Source organism: Panthera uncia (assembly GCF_023721935.1).
Source record: "Panthera uncia isolate 11264 chromosome A1 unlocalized genomic scaffold, Puncia_PCG_1.0 HiC_scaffold_17, whole genome shotgun sequence".
Lineage (NCBI taxonomy): Eukaryota > Metazoa > Chordata > Mammalia > Carnivora > Felidae > Panthera > Panthera uncia.
In genome coordinates, this window is record NW_026057577.1 from 61,843,395 (window position 1) to 61,858,703 (window position 15,309).

General features: G+C 39.3%; 1 protein-coding gene across 4 annotated transcripts in view; it reads left to right on the forward strand.

Annotated features, from left to right (window-relative positions):
• Window positions 1-15,309, forward strand: part of VCAN (versican) — a 120,417-nt gene that overhangs the window by 58,489 nt on the left and 46,619 nt on the right. For all 4 annotated transcript variants that reach the window (XM_049649762.1, XM_049649761.1, XM_049649760.1 and 1 more), the window contains one exon: window positions 8,642-13,867. In XM_049649762.1, coding sequence (XP_049505719.1) covers window positions 8,642-13,867 — 5,226 coding nt within the window. The remainder of the gene's footprint in view (window positions 1-8,641; window positions 13,868-15,309) is intronic.

Genomic DNA, 15,309 nt, shown 5'->3' on the forward strand with positions numbered 1-15,309 from the left:
GGAGGGGCAGAGAGAGAGGGAGACACAGAATCGGAAACAGGCTCCAGGCTCCGAGCCATCAGCCCAGAGCCTGACGCGGGGCTCGAACTCACGGACTGTGAGATCGTGACCTGGCTGAAGTCGGACGCTTAACCGACTGCGCCACCCAGGCGCCCCTGTTCGTTTTTTTTCTTAAATTTGCTTCATTTATTTATTTCTCGTTACTAGATATCTGTATTTTTAAATGCATCTCATGTGATTTTGACGCACAGTGAGAGTTGAACGTTACTGGTAAAGTGAAGGCTTTCTGAGTTGCACACAGCTTGCTAAAATAGACATTCCTGGGGAAGGGGATGCTTTAAGCCTCTGTACTTTCCCCATTTTAAGGAGATAAAGAATATGTCTAATACAATCTCCCCTGAATGAAATGGTGGTCTTTGATCATATTTTTGGTGGTCTTTGATCATATTTTGTCATAAGTGTTAAATGGACCTTGGTATCTGTAAGTGAGGAAGAAAGTAGAATTAGGGGCACCTGGGTGGCTCAGTCGGTTAAGTATCCGACGTTAGGTCAGGTCATGATCTCGCAGTTTGTGAGTTCAAGCCCCGCGTCGGGCTCTGTGCTGATAGCCCAGAGCCTGGAGCTTGCTTCACATTCTGTGTCTTCCCCTCTCTCTCTGCCCCTCCCATGCTCATGCTCTGTCTCTCAATAATAAATAAATGTTGAAAACATTTTAATAAAAATTTTAAAAAAGGAAAGTAGAATTAAATATCATTAAAACATATTTTTTAAAGTTTCATGAAACATTGTAATTAAATCACAAGTAATGGTGAGGGGTGGAAAGTATATCTTGAATTACCCAGATTTTATACCTCACTTTGCTGTATCCATGTTACCTTGTCTATATCAACATGGCTTAAGGATTCTTTTGACTTATGCTACCAAAGTGAGTTTGTTCATTATACATTTACATTGAGAAAAACAGTGATTACCACCCTGATAGAAGCCTTATATGGAATGCTGGGTTTGACAAGGTGAATGATGAAAAAAAATGGAAGCTCTGTCTGCATTTTCAGATTATCTAGATTTTTATATCCAGTATAGTCTTTAGTGTTTGCATTATCTGTATGTTTCTTTAGTTGTATCTCAAAATTTGAGCTGCTACTATAATCAGAGGACAATATCTCTTTAGCCCCAAACTCACATCTTTCAAAGGAAGTATCAAATTCTACTAGGATGTAAACTTTTTCACTCTTGATGATAAAAAACTGAGCAGATGTTCTTCTAACTAAATTCTCAAAGAGGGGCTGAGTTGCAAGAGTGTGAACACCATTCATGTTTAAAGTATAAGTATCCCTACACTTCAACTGTGGAATATAGAATTTAGTAAGGGAGCGGAGACAAAAACATAAAAACAGCTGAGGAATTTAGACATAAGAAATAGTATGACCTAAGTTCCAAGGCATACAAATCAAAGATACAACCAGTTCGGGGTGACGAGTTTTAGAGAAGACACTGGAGAACTGAGGGCTTTAGCTGGATCATTCATAAATGCATGGGTGAAGTTCAAAGGAGGATTTACAAAGCATTCCAAGTTGGGGGTGAGAGGACTCCGCTTGAATAGAAGTCTGAGCCGGGAATGAGGAGGATAACGAGAGAGGGACATGGAGTTGCTGGTCTCCAAGGCAGAGTAGCAGAGAATTCTAACAGAAAACTGAAGGGGAGGGTAAATATGGGGACAGTCAATTGGGCCGTTCAAACACCCTGTTGAAGAGGTCAGGTGGAAGAGGTGAGCGGAAACTGCTATTGACCTTTGAAGAAAAGAGTAACATAATTAAAAATAAAATGGTGTCTGTTAAAGTTTGTCTCAGTAGCTTTAATTTAAGGGTGTAGAAAAGAAGTATAAATCTATATCTATGAGAGGCCTTTGTTTTACTTTACTCAAAGTTGTTACTTAAATTTTAAATCGTTAATGCTGACCAAAGCATTTTTCTGGTGTTTGGGTATTTGGTACCTACCTATCTATCAAAGGCTTTGACAGTGTGGGAGTACCAGAGTAGAAAAGATAATAAATGTGCTGTCTATGGTTGGTTTTTGTTTATCTGTTCTATTTTTAAGCAAACATTTTGAAATCTTAATAACCTGGCTTACTTCTCTGTCATACAGCTTTTTCTCTTATTGTTCAGAAGCGCTTGAAAGTCCCAAACTTACTGGATTATGCTCTCCAGGCAAGCTCTGCTCTTTAAAAATTTGAAGTTATCAACTCTCCTGGGCCTTTTCTATAAGTAAGAAGAGACCACACTTGGTCATATCTCCTTACGTGCACTTAGACCAGATGACTGTATCTAAATACGTTCTTTCCGCTTGAGGGAACAGCATTATTAGAGGATTATCTCAAGTTGGGAAGAGAGATGATTCCCATTTATCATCCCCGTAACATGTCTGTCTCTTAAAAGCGAGGCCATCAGAAACGCTTACATTGTTTATACATATACATTACCCTTTCTGGGTGTAAAATTCATGAATTGAGAAATATTGAGCTCCTTGCTCAGCAAGAGGAGACTGTCAGTATAAAATAACATGCTTGGGAGGTGCACCAAATGAACCTCCACTGGCAGAGTTAATAGGGAGATGTGGGTCACAGAATCTAATGCTGATCTCCCAACCTTTAGATTAATCTCTCTCATCTCTGGGAGGATTGAGTGTTGATATAAATATCACCTGATTTTCAGTTATTAAGGTAACTCATTAAGGGTGCAGAAACATCTGATGAGATTTGGGGAGGGTATTTATATCTTGATTACTAATGTCAATTTTGTTTCAAATACCCTGAGTTGGCACCATTTTTAGTTTAATGTCTCAGATTCTGAAAATATTGAGGAATTTAGGATATCTGAAACAATCTGATTAAAATTTATATTAGGTGATTTTCTTTGATTCACGAGATGCCAATTAGCATTTTATTTTAATTAAGAACATATCAAACGTGAATGAAAGTGGGGCACTTGTTTCTGTATGGTCGATGGACCTATAGGTATGTGTGAGAAAACGTGAACATCTTAAAGAACTTCAAGCTTTCTCTATTTAAATTCTCTGAGGATTGCTCAAGCACTCCATTGTGGTTGTCTATTACATTTTTAAAATAAGGAAACAAAATATTTTTTGTTGCACATTAAAGTGAAATCCATTTTGCTAAAGAAATGTGATCCTAATATACCTCTGCTGAGTAAACTGGTATATACTTATATTTAATTAAAGCTCTTAAGCTTAAATTGTAAAATTCCCTAAAGAGAACGTGAACTTCACCCAGCTGCCTGGGCAACTATGTTTTGTGTCTGCTAACAGCATAACTGGAACATTTGTGCTATGTCCACAGAACTCCGCCATGAGGTACTTAAAAATACATGGTGAATACATGGTGAGGTCGGCTCGCAATAAAGCTTTGTGTGCCTTTACAAAAAATCTATTAACTGTGATACTAGTAGATGCAAGTCAAGGTGTTAAAATACATTTGTATAAACATAGAACAGATTATACACACAGTGTGCAAACTTCTGTGGTTCTACCCTTGAAATCCAAATAAAAGTTATATTATCCTTAGGATAAAATTCTAACATAGAGAGTCTTTTTTAAGGACATGTTCATCTAAGAACTGGGAGCATTAATGACTCCATCAGGTTGCACTGTTAATACAAAATAGAGCAGATCATGACTTTGGAATGAGATACCTGCTTTTACAATCGCACAGGTGTACACCCCACCCACCCCCATCTCACCCAGCAAAGAAACTTCTATGGTTTACAATAATTATAGTACTTGCAATTCTCTAATAACATGTGTGGTGGGTGGGGTAGTAGTAAGAAAGAGGGATGAAGAAGTAATTTCAAAGACTGAATAACAAAAAGGAGAAAATAGGAATATGGGTGAGATGTAAGGTAGCAATGGCAGAGGAATGGGTTTGTGGGAAAGAACCCTCCCATCCATACTGGGTAGATTTCATAGCCCCACACCCCCCACTCCATGAGATTTTAAAAGTATGGGAACAAACCAGCCACAAGGAGAGAATAGAATGTAGATCGATCTGTAGGGAATCTGTTGCAGAAAAAAAATGAACATTTCCCTCACTCTTAAAACAATATTAAGAAATCTGATGAAACCATTTGGAAGCTGACACAACTTATTCAAACAAAGTGAATATTAGTCTCTGTAATTGTGAGAAAATTTCTTTCGGAAAAAGGAAACAATAATTTCAAGTCTTATTTGTATCTGTTTTATTTAAGAATTCCCATTGAATAGAACACTTCTGTAATACATATCAAATGAGCACTTTTTAAAATCTTCTCAGTCCCTGCTGACCATGACATGCCCACAGTTCTTTGGTGGTTACCAGCTTCATGGTACAATGAGAACCTTAAGACAAAATAGCTTAAGATGTTTCTGTGTTTTCTACTATTCTAAAAGCAAGTCAGACCAGATACTTGGGAGGCAGGTGGAAGAAGGAATCCTGGATTAAATGTAGTGATCGGTACATTTGCAATGTGTACACTCAAAACCTTTCCTTTTAAAATAAGGAGAAAAGGGTTTAGCAAGGCCATTTTACTAACCTCTTGGCGAGAGCATTTGTTTCAAAGAGAGAGACATGTAAGCAGACAGTCATACGACTTGGAAAATATTCTTGAGGCTCTTAGGTCTCTACAGAGTTGGTAAGCAAGGGTTTGCAATAGAGTCTGATACATAATAGGTAGTAAATGTTGTGCAGTCAGTTGGCTTCTGGGAAGATAATATGGTTGGGTGGCATGCATAGTTGTGGTAGTGAATTTAATTTTGTGTGCAAAAGCCAATATGAAACCGACTGTGTTTGTGAAGAACATACAAAGGCCATCTCTGCTATGTTTGTATTGCTGTGATTGAAATTCTGTGATATTTATTTAGGCTAGAAAATGGAATATACTGCATCTAACAGTTGAATCTTTTGGTAAAATATTCTGATATGATCATCTAAAATGCTAAGGGAAGTCCCCATAGATTCATGTGAAATAAAAAATGTTAAAGTTCCTTATCCAAGTGGAAAATAGACTAAAAGAATGTTATGCTTTGTTCATTGGAACTAAAACTGGAGAATATAAAGTGAATGCCAGGGTCTTTTATTAATAGAATTAAGTAGATTTAATAAGAGTTGATAGTCAATGAAATTATTATATAAATTTTTGATTCACAATTACAGTTCTTTGTTTTCTTTCCTAGAAAAAAAGACGTTTTATTTTAAATTATTCACTCCTTTGTAAAACATTTAAGTGAACACCAAGACGTGTCAGTTCCTTCGACACATTGACAGTTGACACACTGACTTCCCTTAGTGTCTTCTCTCTCTCCGTTTTTCTCCACCCCACTTATTTTTAGAGCTACCAACATCATACATTGATGGAACCTCCGTTTAGGTTCATTCTGAAGATCATGAGATATGTTTATATCAGTTTTTCATTACTATTCTTTAAGTAAGGAATTTATTCAGATACCTATATAAATCTATAATGACAATGAGTGCTGTTTACTCTAATTCTGGTCTAGGAGTTTATAAATAAACAGTATCAAGCAGTTATTTCCTTATTTATCTTGTGTTTGCTAGGAGAACTTTGGCTGAACGGTTAGTTTTATCTCCGTTATTTGTAAAAGGTACAAAATGTGGTGGGGATTCTTCATATGCTTGATACAGACCTGTTTCTTATTTAAAACTCTTTCTGTGTTGGGGCACCTGGGTGGCTCAGCCAGTTAAGGGTCTGACTCTGACTTTTGGCTTAGGTCATGATTTCATGGTTTGTGAGTTTGAGCCTCACATCAGGCTCCATGCTTACATATGGAGGTTGCTTGGGATTCTTTCTCTCCTCCTCTATCTGTCCCTAGCTCAATATCGTGCTCTCTCTCAAAATAAATAAATAAACTTAAAAAATTTTCTTAACAAAAAAATAAAATTCTTTCTGTATTTAAATGAAAGATATTGTGTGAATTTAGCATCCGTGTGTGTGCTGCTTCTTAATGTGAATTCTAGTTTTATTTACACCTAATGAAACCTAGTGCAAAAGATTCAATGTAAAATGAGAGTATTAGCAATTTAAGATAGGCACAGTTTTAAAGCCTTGGTTAAATCCTATAAAAATGTACAGAAGGGCACCTGGGTGGCTCAGTCGGTTAAGCATCCAACTTCAGCTCAGGTCATGATCTCACAGTCTGTGGTTTTGAGCCCCACATCGGGCTCTGTGCTGACAGCTCAGAGCCTGCACCCTGCTTCGGATTCTGTGTCTCCCTCTCTCTGCCCTTCCCCTGCTCACTCCTCTGTCTTTCTCTCTTTCTCTCAAAAGTAAATAAACATAATTTTTTTTTTTTAATGTACAGAATAGTTTAACTGAGTCTGGCTTACCTCAACTATATTAAAGTAGTATTGGCACTGAGAGACTACTTAGTATGGTGATTAGGCAAAACCACTGATGTGATGTTTCAAAAGATTTATTTGTACAAAAAGCACTTAAAATGTATTATCATATACATATATGTACATATGCATATATATTATCTCAAAATTTTTCTAAGAGCAAAATGTGGGCTTCACTGGAAGCCATATTAAAAGGTGTTATTATCTGAAGATCTTACTGAGTTCTCTTTTAAAACATATATAAAATGAGACACTATAAGATCACAGCAACAACTTCAGTAATCTAATATTGAACAAACTTATGTTTTTAGTTATATTGTTTGAAAAAAGGTAAGACATTTAGTTATTTTCTTGCTTGGCAGTTAAGAGTTGTTGCTACATCTGTGGCAGAAATCATATGTATTTGTTTCATATTTTTTTAATATACCGGAGTTATGCATTGATCTCACTTCTCTTATGGTAGAAATATTTTATTCATTTGAATACCCGTAAGCCTTTGTTTCCACAGGTGAAAGGCTGAGTAAATGGAATGGAATGAGTTGGAGATTTGGGTATAGGATATAGGATTAGGGTAGGAACAACCGAGCCCTATGCAAGTAATATTTTATAGAGATAACACGGTGAAGATGTGATGGGGTATAGTGAAGGGTTTTCTTTCTTGCTTTTATAAGGTTGAAAGGGGTAATGTAAAAATTGTATATGTCTTCTAGTTACATAAAAGTCTTGTTTTCTTTGGTTTTCTATCAAAGCTTAGTTAAAAATATAGAAGGAGCGTCTTAGAGTTTTTATTGATAGTTCACATCCTTCTGTATTTATTTTGGTGTGTAAAGAATACAAGCAGTACTCGTTCTTTCTCAATAAGGATTTTTCTTTTCTGACTTATCAGTAAATGCTAGATGTTGGTCCTTTCATACATGGGAGGGAGTGGCTTCTTGCTACAGGAACGTTCCCCCTATTGATGGGGGACAGAGGTGGCTCCGTCATAATTATTCCTTCTGCAAGCTTTCAGGCTTAACCTGAGCATATGTGGCATGGATTGGGGCTAGTCTGAAAACTAATTCTACAACAGTGTCCTGGAGTGGGAGAGCGAGACACTGTGAAATCCTGCATGTTTCTCTTTGTCTTCTTCATGGGTCATTGCACCCACAGGCACCTTTTCACACTGCCGTGACACAGGGGCCAGGACAGCTGTAGTGGCAGGATCCTCTCCTAGGACAACTGAATTCCACTCTGATGAAGGTGAGGGCCCAGGATTTACTCTTTCCTCGTGCCTGGGCAAAGAGTTTTGCTGGTGTATTTCTGGAAGCAGTAAAGTCCATTGAGTTTAATGGTTGGTACCTTTTAGCAATTTACAATCAAGGGAAATGTTCTGAGGATATGTCTTATGTGAAGTATGCTCGTCCAAATGTTTAGATGCGACCCCTGAACTTCCTTTGGAGAAAATGTTAGTAAGAAGAGCCATAACAGACCCAATCCAAATCAGTTCTCACGAAGGACAGAGGTATAAAGTATGGAGGGCTCTTCCTTCCTGGTGTTTTCAGTGAGGTATCCTGCGCAGGGCCCCCCATCCGGGGCTTCTTGCCCTTGTATCTGGGATGTGGCCGCAGCCTGTGCAGCTAAATCTTGTCTCACTGTTACACCGGGGGCGGGAGTGGAGTGGGGGGGGGGGGGGGAGGTTGTTGTTGCACTGTGAAAGCACTATAAAGAAACCTCTTATTTACTTTTCTAAAAACAGTCTTCTCTAGGACAGATTTTGGCAAGAGAAGGACTCTCTTCTCTCTTCCTTATTGAATAGAAGGTGTCTAAGCATCCCCTTTCAGAAAACAATAATCACATACTTTTTCTGTATGATCTGGTGAAATGGTCTTAATTTTTCTTTTTCTTTTTTTTTTTTTCAGTTCACACACATGTGAATTCCCACATTTCATGATGACAATGTATATATGTGATTCCTTGTTTCAGTTTAAGCACATTGCTTTGTTAAATGTGTTGAAGAGTTTTCATAACCTGTTCCTACCACCTTAAATTGGATATATTTTTCTTGTTGTTAATGTGAATCCACAAATTTGGAAACTGAGAACCCTGTGTAGAAGGGTGATTGCCTGTTATGTAAAAAGATTCGAATCCTTTCTTTGTGTGTGTGAGCTTAATCAGCCAGCCTTGCTATCGATTTCTTCTGTCATACACTGCCAAATCTTCTATTCAAGTGTTGTGAAAACTCTTTGTTTTTTTCAGGTCGAATGAGTGATTTGAGTGTAATTGGTCATCCAATAGATTCAGAATCTAAAGAAGATGAACCTTGTAGTGAAGAAACAGACCCAGAGCACGATCTAATTGCTGAAATTTTACCTGAGATAATTGAAATAGATCTGTACCACAGTGAAGAAGACGAAGAGGAGGATGAAGAATGTACGAATGCTACTGACGTCACGACCACCCCGTCAGTGCAGTACATAAATGGGAAACAGCTCGTCACCACTGTCCCCAAGGACCCAGAAACAGCAGAAGCTCGGCGTGGCCAGTTTGAGAGCGTTGCACCTTCTCAAAATTTTTCAGACAGCAGTGAAAGTGAAACGCATCAGTTTGTGATGGCTGAAACCGGACAGTCTACCGCTGTGCAACCTAATGAATCAAAAGAGACAACAGAGTCGCTTGAACTTACGTGGAGGCCTGAGACTTACCCAGAAACACCAGAACATTTCTCAAGTGGTGAGCCTGATGTGTTCCCCACAGTCCCATTGCATGAGGGAGAAACCACAGAGGGGCCAGAATCAGTCACAGAGAGAGGGCCTGAATTGGATAATCTGGTCCATGAGCACATAGAACCTGTACCTCTGTTTTCTGAAGAGTCTTCAGGAGATGCTTCCATTGACCAAGAATCTCAAAAAATAGTATTTTCAAGGGCTACTGAAGTAACATTTGGTGAAGAGGCAGAAAAAAGCACTTCTGTCACATACACTCCAAGTACAGTTCCAAGTTCTGTGTCAGCAGATGTTTCAGAGGAAGTCTCAGTTACCTTCACAGGAAATGCCCTCCCTGATGACCGCTTGTCCACTGTAGAAAGCTGGGCCGAAATAACCCCTAGGGAAAATGCAGAGCTCTCAGTCAGTCCTTCAATTCCCATTCCAGAAGGCTCTGGGGAAGCAGAAGAAGATAAAGATAAGATGTTCACCATAACAACTGATTTCTCACAGAGCAGTACTACAGATACATCCATTACTTTAGACACTGGCAAGATCATGATCACAGAAAGTCTTTTTGATGTTCCTGCAACCACCTCTTATTCGATCTCTCAACAACTTTCTGCAGAAGTAGTGCCAACCAAATTTGCAGGGGAAACAGACACTTCTGAGTGGGTTTTCAGTACATCTCGTGAAGGAAAGAAGACAAAAGATGAGGAGGTGGGATCTACAGTTGGATCTGCTACAGTTCAGGTACATTCATCTACACAGAGATCAGATCAATTGATTTTACCCTCTGAATTAGAAAGCTCAAATGAAGCTACATCTAGTGGTTCAGCATCTACTGACAGGAGCAGTTTCATGTCCTCGACAAAACCCACACAATCTGAAAAAGAAATGGCAAGGTCTACTCTTGTCTTTACAGAAACAAATGTTTTAGACAGTCTGGGGGCACAGACTGCTAAGCCCAGCAGTAGCGGTCACCACGAGGTTCAAGAAGGGCCGTCCACTGTCCCAGGTAGCCCCACCTCTCTCTCCATGGAGCTGGGCTCTGGAGAAGCTGCTGCTGACCCAGAAACTACCACTGTTTCTTCATTTTCATTAAATTTAGAGTCTGAAATTCAAACCAAAAAGGAAGCAGCTGGCACTTTGTCTCCCCATGTGGAAACTATACTCCCTTCTGAGCCAACAGAATTAGCTTTGACTACTGTAATGGACAGGGAGGTTTCTGAAATTATAAGCCAAACATCCAAAGAAAACTTGGTTTTAGAAGTCTCAGGAGAACAACACCATGGGGCAGAGATAAAGGGCTTTTCTACAGATTTTCCTTTAGAAGAAGATTTCAGTGGTGACTTGAGAGAATACTCAACGGTAACTTATCCCATAGCAAAAGAAGAACGAGTAATGATGGAAGGCTCTGGGGACGCAGCATTGAAGGATACCCAGATTTCACTTTCACCTGTAATACCTACTTCAGATCACAGCAACCACAGAGCCGACTCAGAAGGACCCAGTGGCACTTTGGTCAGCACTGCTGGCTTCCCTTGGGAAGAGTTCACAGCCTCCGCTGAGGGCTCAGGTGAGCAGTTGGTCTCAGTAAGCAGCTCCGTGGACCAAGTGTTTCCCAGTGCTGTGGGAAATGTTTCTAGTACAGATCCCCCATTTACTGACCAACGATTGGGAGAAGGTGCTATTAATGAAACTGATACAAGATCCACCATTTTACCAACATCAGAAACCGAAGGTACTGAAGCTGCGACAGAAAAGGGCGGAGTGAAAGTCGCTGTCACAGTTTCAGCGAACTTTCCCCAGACTATGGCGCCAGCCAAATTATGGTCCACACAAGAAGTCAACCCTGTGAGACAAGGAATTGAAAGTGAGACAGTGTCAGAGGAAAAGATGCAGGAGCAAAAATCTTTTGAATTCCCTCAAAGTTCTGTTGCACCAGAACAAACAGTTTTCTATTCACAAACATTTACTGAACTGGGACTCCACACCACAGATTCCCCTACGCTAACGACAAAGAAAATGTACCATCCTGATGAGGAAATGGAGGAGGAAGACATTTCTTTAGTTGATGTGTCTACTCCGGATCCAGAAGCAAAGGGCTTGGCACCCTTCACTGCTGTCCCTGAAGTTACTGAAAAATCCCATTTTTTCTTAGCTACTACCTCAGTGACTGAATCTGTATCCACTGAAAGTGTAGTTACAGATTCACCAATCAAAAAGGAGGAAAATGTAAAACCTTTTCCCGAAGTTATGAGACCAATAATTAAAGAGTCAGATACTGATCTTTTATTCTCTGGGCTGGGATCAGGAGAAGAAGTCTTGGCTACTACAGTATCAGTGAGTTTTACTGAAATGGAACAAATTGTTACCACATTATATCCTCACGCTTCTCAAATGGAGAATTTAGAAACCAGCCTCATAAGTGATACAAGTGACGGCTATAAGGGAAGAGAAAATGTAGCAAATGAAGTTAGACCACTCATTTCTAAGACAGAAAACCTCTCTGAAAATAGTGAGACAGCATCCAGCACGACCTTACTAGAAATTTTAAGGGACACCAGAACTGAAGGACCCTCTATGGCACCTCTCACTTTCTCCATAGATACTGAACATCCTCAGAGTCAGACTCACACTTGGGCAGAAGAAATCCAGACCACTAGACCTCAACTGATGACTGAACAAGTCTCTAACGAGAATTCTTCAACAGCAGAAACAAAAGACACGGCAACCCCTCCCTCTGATTTTCTGGCTAGAACTTACAGTCTTCAAATGGCCAAAGGATTTGTTACATCAGCACCAAAACCATCTGACTTGCTTTATGAACATTCTGGAGAGGGATCTGGGGAATTGGATATGGTTGATTTAGTCCACACTTCTGGAACTACTCAGGCAACCAGGCAAGGAAGCACCACATTTGTTTCTGATAGATCCCTGGAAAAACATCCTGCAGTTCCAAGTGCTAAAGCTGTTACTGTTAATGGATTCCCAACAGTTTCAATGTTGCCGCCTCTTCATTTAGAGCCGAATGAAAGCTCCCCTGATCCAACTAGCACAGTGTCAAATACAGTGTCATATGAGAGGTCCACAGAAGGTGCTGCAGATAGTTTCCAAGACCATTTCAGAGGATTTGAGGATTCCACCATAAAACCTAACAGAAGAAAAGCCACTGAAAACATTATTATAGATCTGGACAAAGAGGACAAGGATTTAATACTGACAATTACAGAGAGTACCATCCTTGAAATTCTCCCTGAGCTGACATCAGATAAAAATACTATCATAGATATAGATCACACTAAACCTGTATATGAAGACATCCTTGGAATGCAAACAGACCTAGATCCAGAGGCATTATCAGGACCACATGGCAGTAGTGAAGAAAGCATTCAAGTTCAAGAGAAGTATGAGGCGGCTGTTAACCTTTCTTTAACTGATGAAAACTTTCAGGGCTCTGGTGATATTCTTCTGGCTAACTACACTCAGAAAACACATAATGAATCAATGACTTCTGAAGACAGAAGCCACCTAGATCACATGGGCTTTCTCTTCACAACCCGGATCCCTGAAACAGAATTAGATATTTTGCTTCCCACAGCGACATCTCTGACCATTCCTAGTACATCTGCCACAGTTAATCCAGAGACTGAAGAACCAAAAATTGAAGCAAAAGCCGCGGATGATATCTTTGAGTCAAGTACTTTGTCTGATGGTCAAGCTATTGCAGACCAAAGTGAGGTAATATCCACATTGAGCCATATGGAGACACAAGAGGAGTATGAAGAAAAGAAATACGTAGGTCCTTCTTTTCAGCCAGAATTCTCATCGGGAACCGAGGAGGCACTGATAGATCCTACACCCTATGTAAGTATCGGTACTATCCACCTCATGGCTCAGAGTTTAACAGAGGCATCTAATGTGATGGAAGGATCCGGTCCCTCAGATTACACTGATACCTCAGCACTTACCGCTTTTGCAAAGTTGTCCTCTCAGACACCATCATCTCCACTTACTGTCTACTTAGGCAGTGGAGCCTCTGAACATGCAGAGGGCCCCCAGGCAAGTGCTCTGCCAGGCACAGATGTCGGCACATCTCCAATGTCTCCAGGAAAACTTGCAGATACTGAAGTGCCTTTCACATCATCGAGGGAAGAGTTCGTTCACATAACCGAGCCTCCATCCTTATCTTCTGACACTGGATTAGAACCGTCAGAAGATGAAACTAATCATAAATTATTAGGACAAATGGAAGCTTCTCCCACAGAACTGATTGCTGAAGAAGGAACTGAGATTCTCCAAGATTCCCAAAACATAACCAACACTCTGCTTTCTGGAGAAATGGTCAAGGTGTTTCCCAGTATTAGAACACCCGAGGCTGGGACTGTGGCCACAACTGCAGGTGAAATTAAGTTAGAAGGTGCTACACTGTGGCCACATTCTACTTTTGCTTCTGCAATGTATGAAGTTGAGGCAGACGTCGTGCCTCAGCCCAGCCCACAGGTTTCTGAGAGGCCCACCATTTCTTCGTCTCTGGAAATAAACCCTGAAACACAAGCAGCTTTGATCAGAGAGGAGGATCATACAGTAGCAACATCAGAACAGCAAGTATCAGCAAGAATTCTTGATTCCAATAATCAGGCAACAGTAAGCATTGCAGAGTTAAATACTGAGCTTGCAACACCATCATTTTCCCTTCTGGAAACTTCTAATGAAACCAGTTTCCTGATTGGCATTAATGAAGAGTCAGTGGAAGGCACAGCAGTCTATTTACCAGGTAAGGTTGCAACATTGATGAATCTGTTTCCAAACTCGGAAACAGTCCCTTGGTCCTAACATGTATATATATGTATATAATTTTTATTGTGATATTAAATCAGTGAAGATTTTTACATTATTCACATAACACCAGGACAGGCCACAGTATTGAGTCCATAATTAGATGCAAAGAAAGTAAGTATATATTATTTCTGGGCTTTATAGATATTCTTTGTATTTTTCTGGGTTTTAGAAACAACATATAATTGCGACCTAGGAAATGTGAAATTGTTAATGGTGTAAAAATTTAATTTGGTTTTACTCATAACTAAAATATTGCCTTGTCACATGCCCTGTAGTTATACATCTTAGTTTAAAAACAGGAAAAAAAAATCTCATTTTTTAAAAATCTCTCATTGATGGGTGCTATTATGGCGATATCAAAATCTGTCAGCCCTTTAAAATTTGAGAGTAGTAAATAACTCCTAATAAACATTCACGTAGTTTGTGCAATATCAGTTACCAGACCATACTTTCATGTAATTTCCTTGCTCCAGATAGTCTGCATAATGCTTCTAACACAGTACCTCTCCAGAGTGGGTATATATTTATGCCCTGCCTGTCAAAAGAAGATTTCTATTTTTTTACTGAATGGATAGAAAGCATGAATTTGATACTGGTTCAATAAACTCTCTCATTTGGTCTTCACAAAAATGCTGTATTATTATTATCATCATCCCTTTATTATTATCATCCCTATTTAAATGCATGGGAGGTGGATGTTCAGAGAAGTTCTGTAATTTGCTCAGGGTTGCATAGCCACACGTGCCATGGCATAGGTGGGATTTGAACCCAGGTCAACACCACCCCAAAGTCCATGGTCTTCTCATTGCTCTTTGCTGGTTTCCTATTAATATAGTATAACAATGAATAATCAGTATTTAATTATTTGTAAACCAGAAACCTTGGGATATTTACTTTGTAGAATTTATTTTCCTTTTAATCTAGCTTGATAATATTGAAAAGTCTGCTCTAATGGTATTTTCCAGTAATGTTATTTAAATAACTATGTCAGTGGAATCCACAGATGTCCATTACCACCTAGCCACTACCTAGAAAAAGGAAAAAAATCAGTATCTCAAGGGCTGTGTTGTTGAAAATATGTTTTATTTTAGTGAATATGTTTTCCGGCATGGCTGTACTTAGAATTATTCTCCTGATCGTTTCAATGTTATCTTTTTGTACCTACCATTAATGCTTCAGCTTGTTGTGCTTCGGATAGAGTAAAATAATTGTAAAGTGCAACTTTTATAAATGACTCAAAGTATTTTCTGAAGAAAACTAATCCAAGGTGGTTGATGGAATTTTTCACTGTCACTCTATATTTAGTCTGTAAATGATAACCTAGTAATCTGGCCAATATTTATTCTTTTGCAATTTCGCTGCAAATACTTCAGGTTG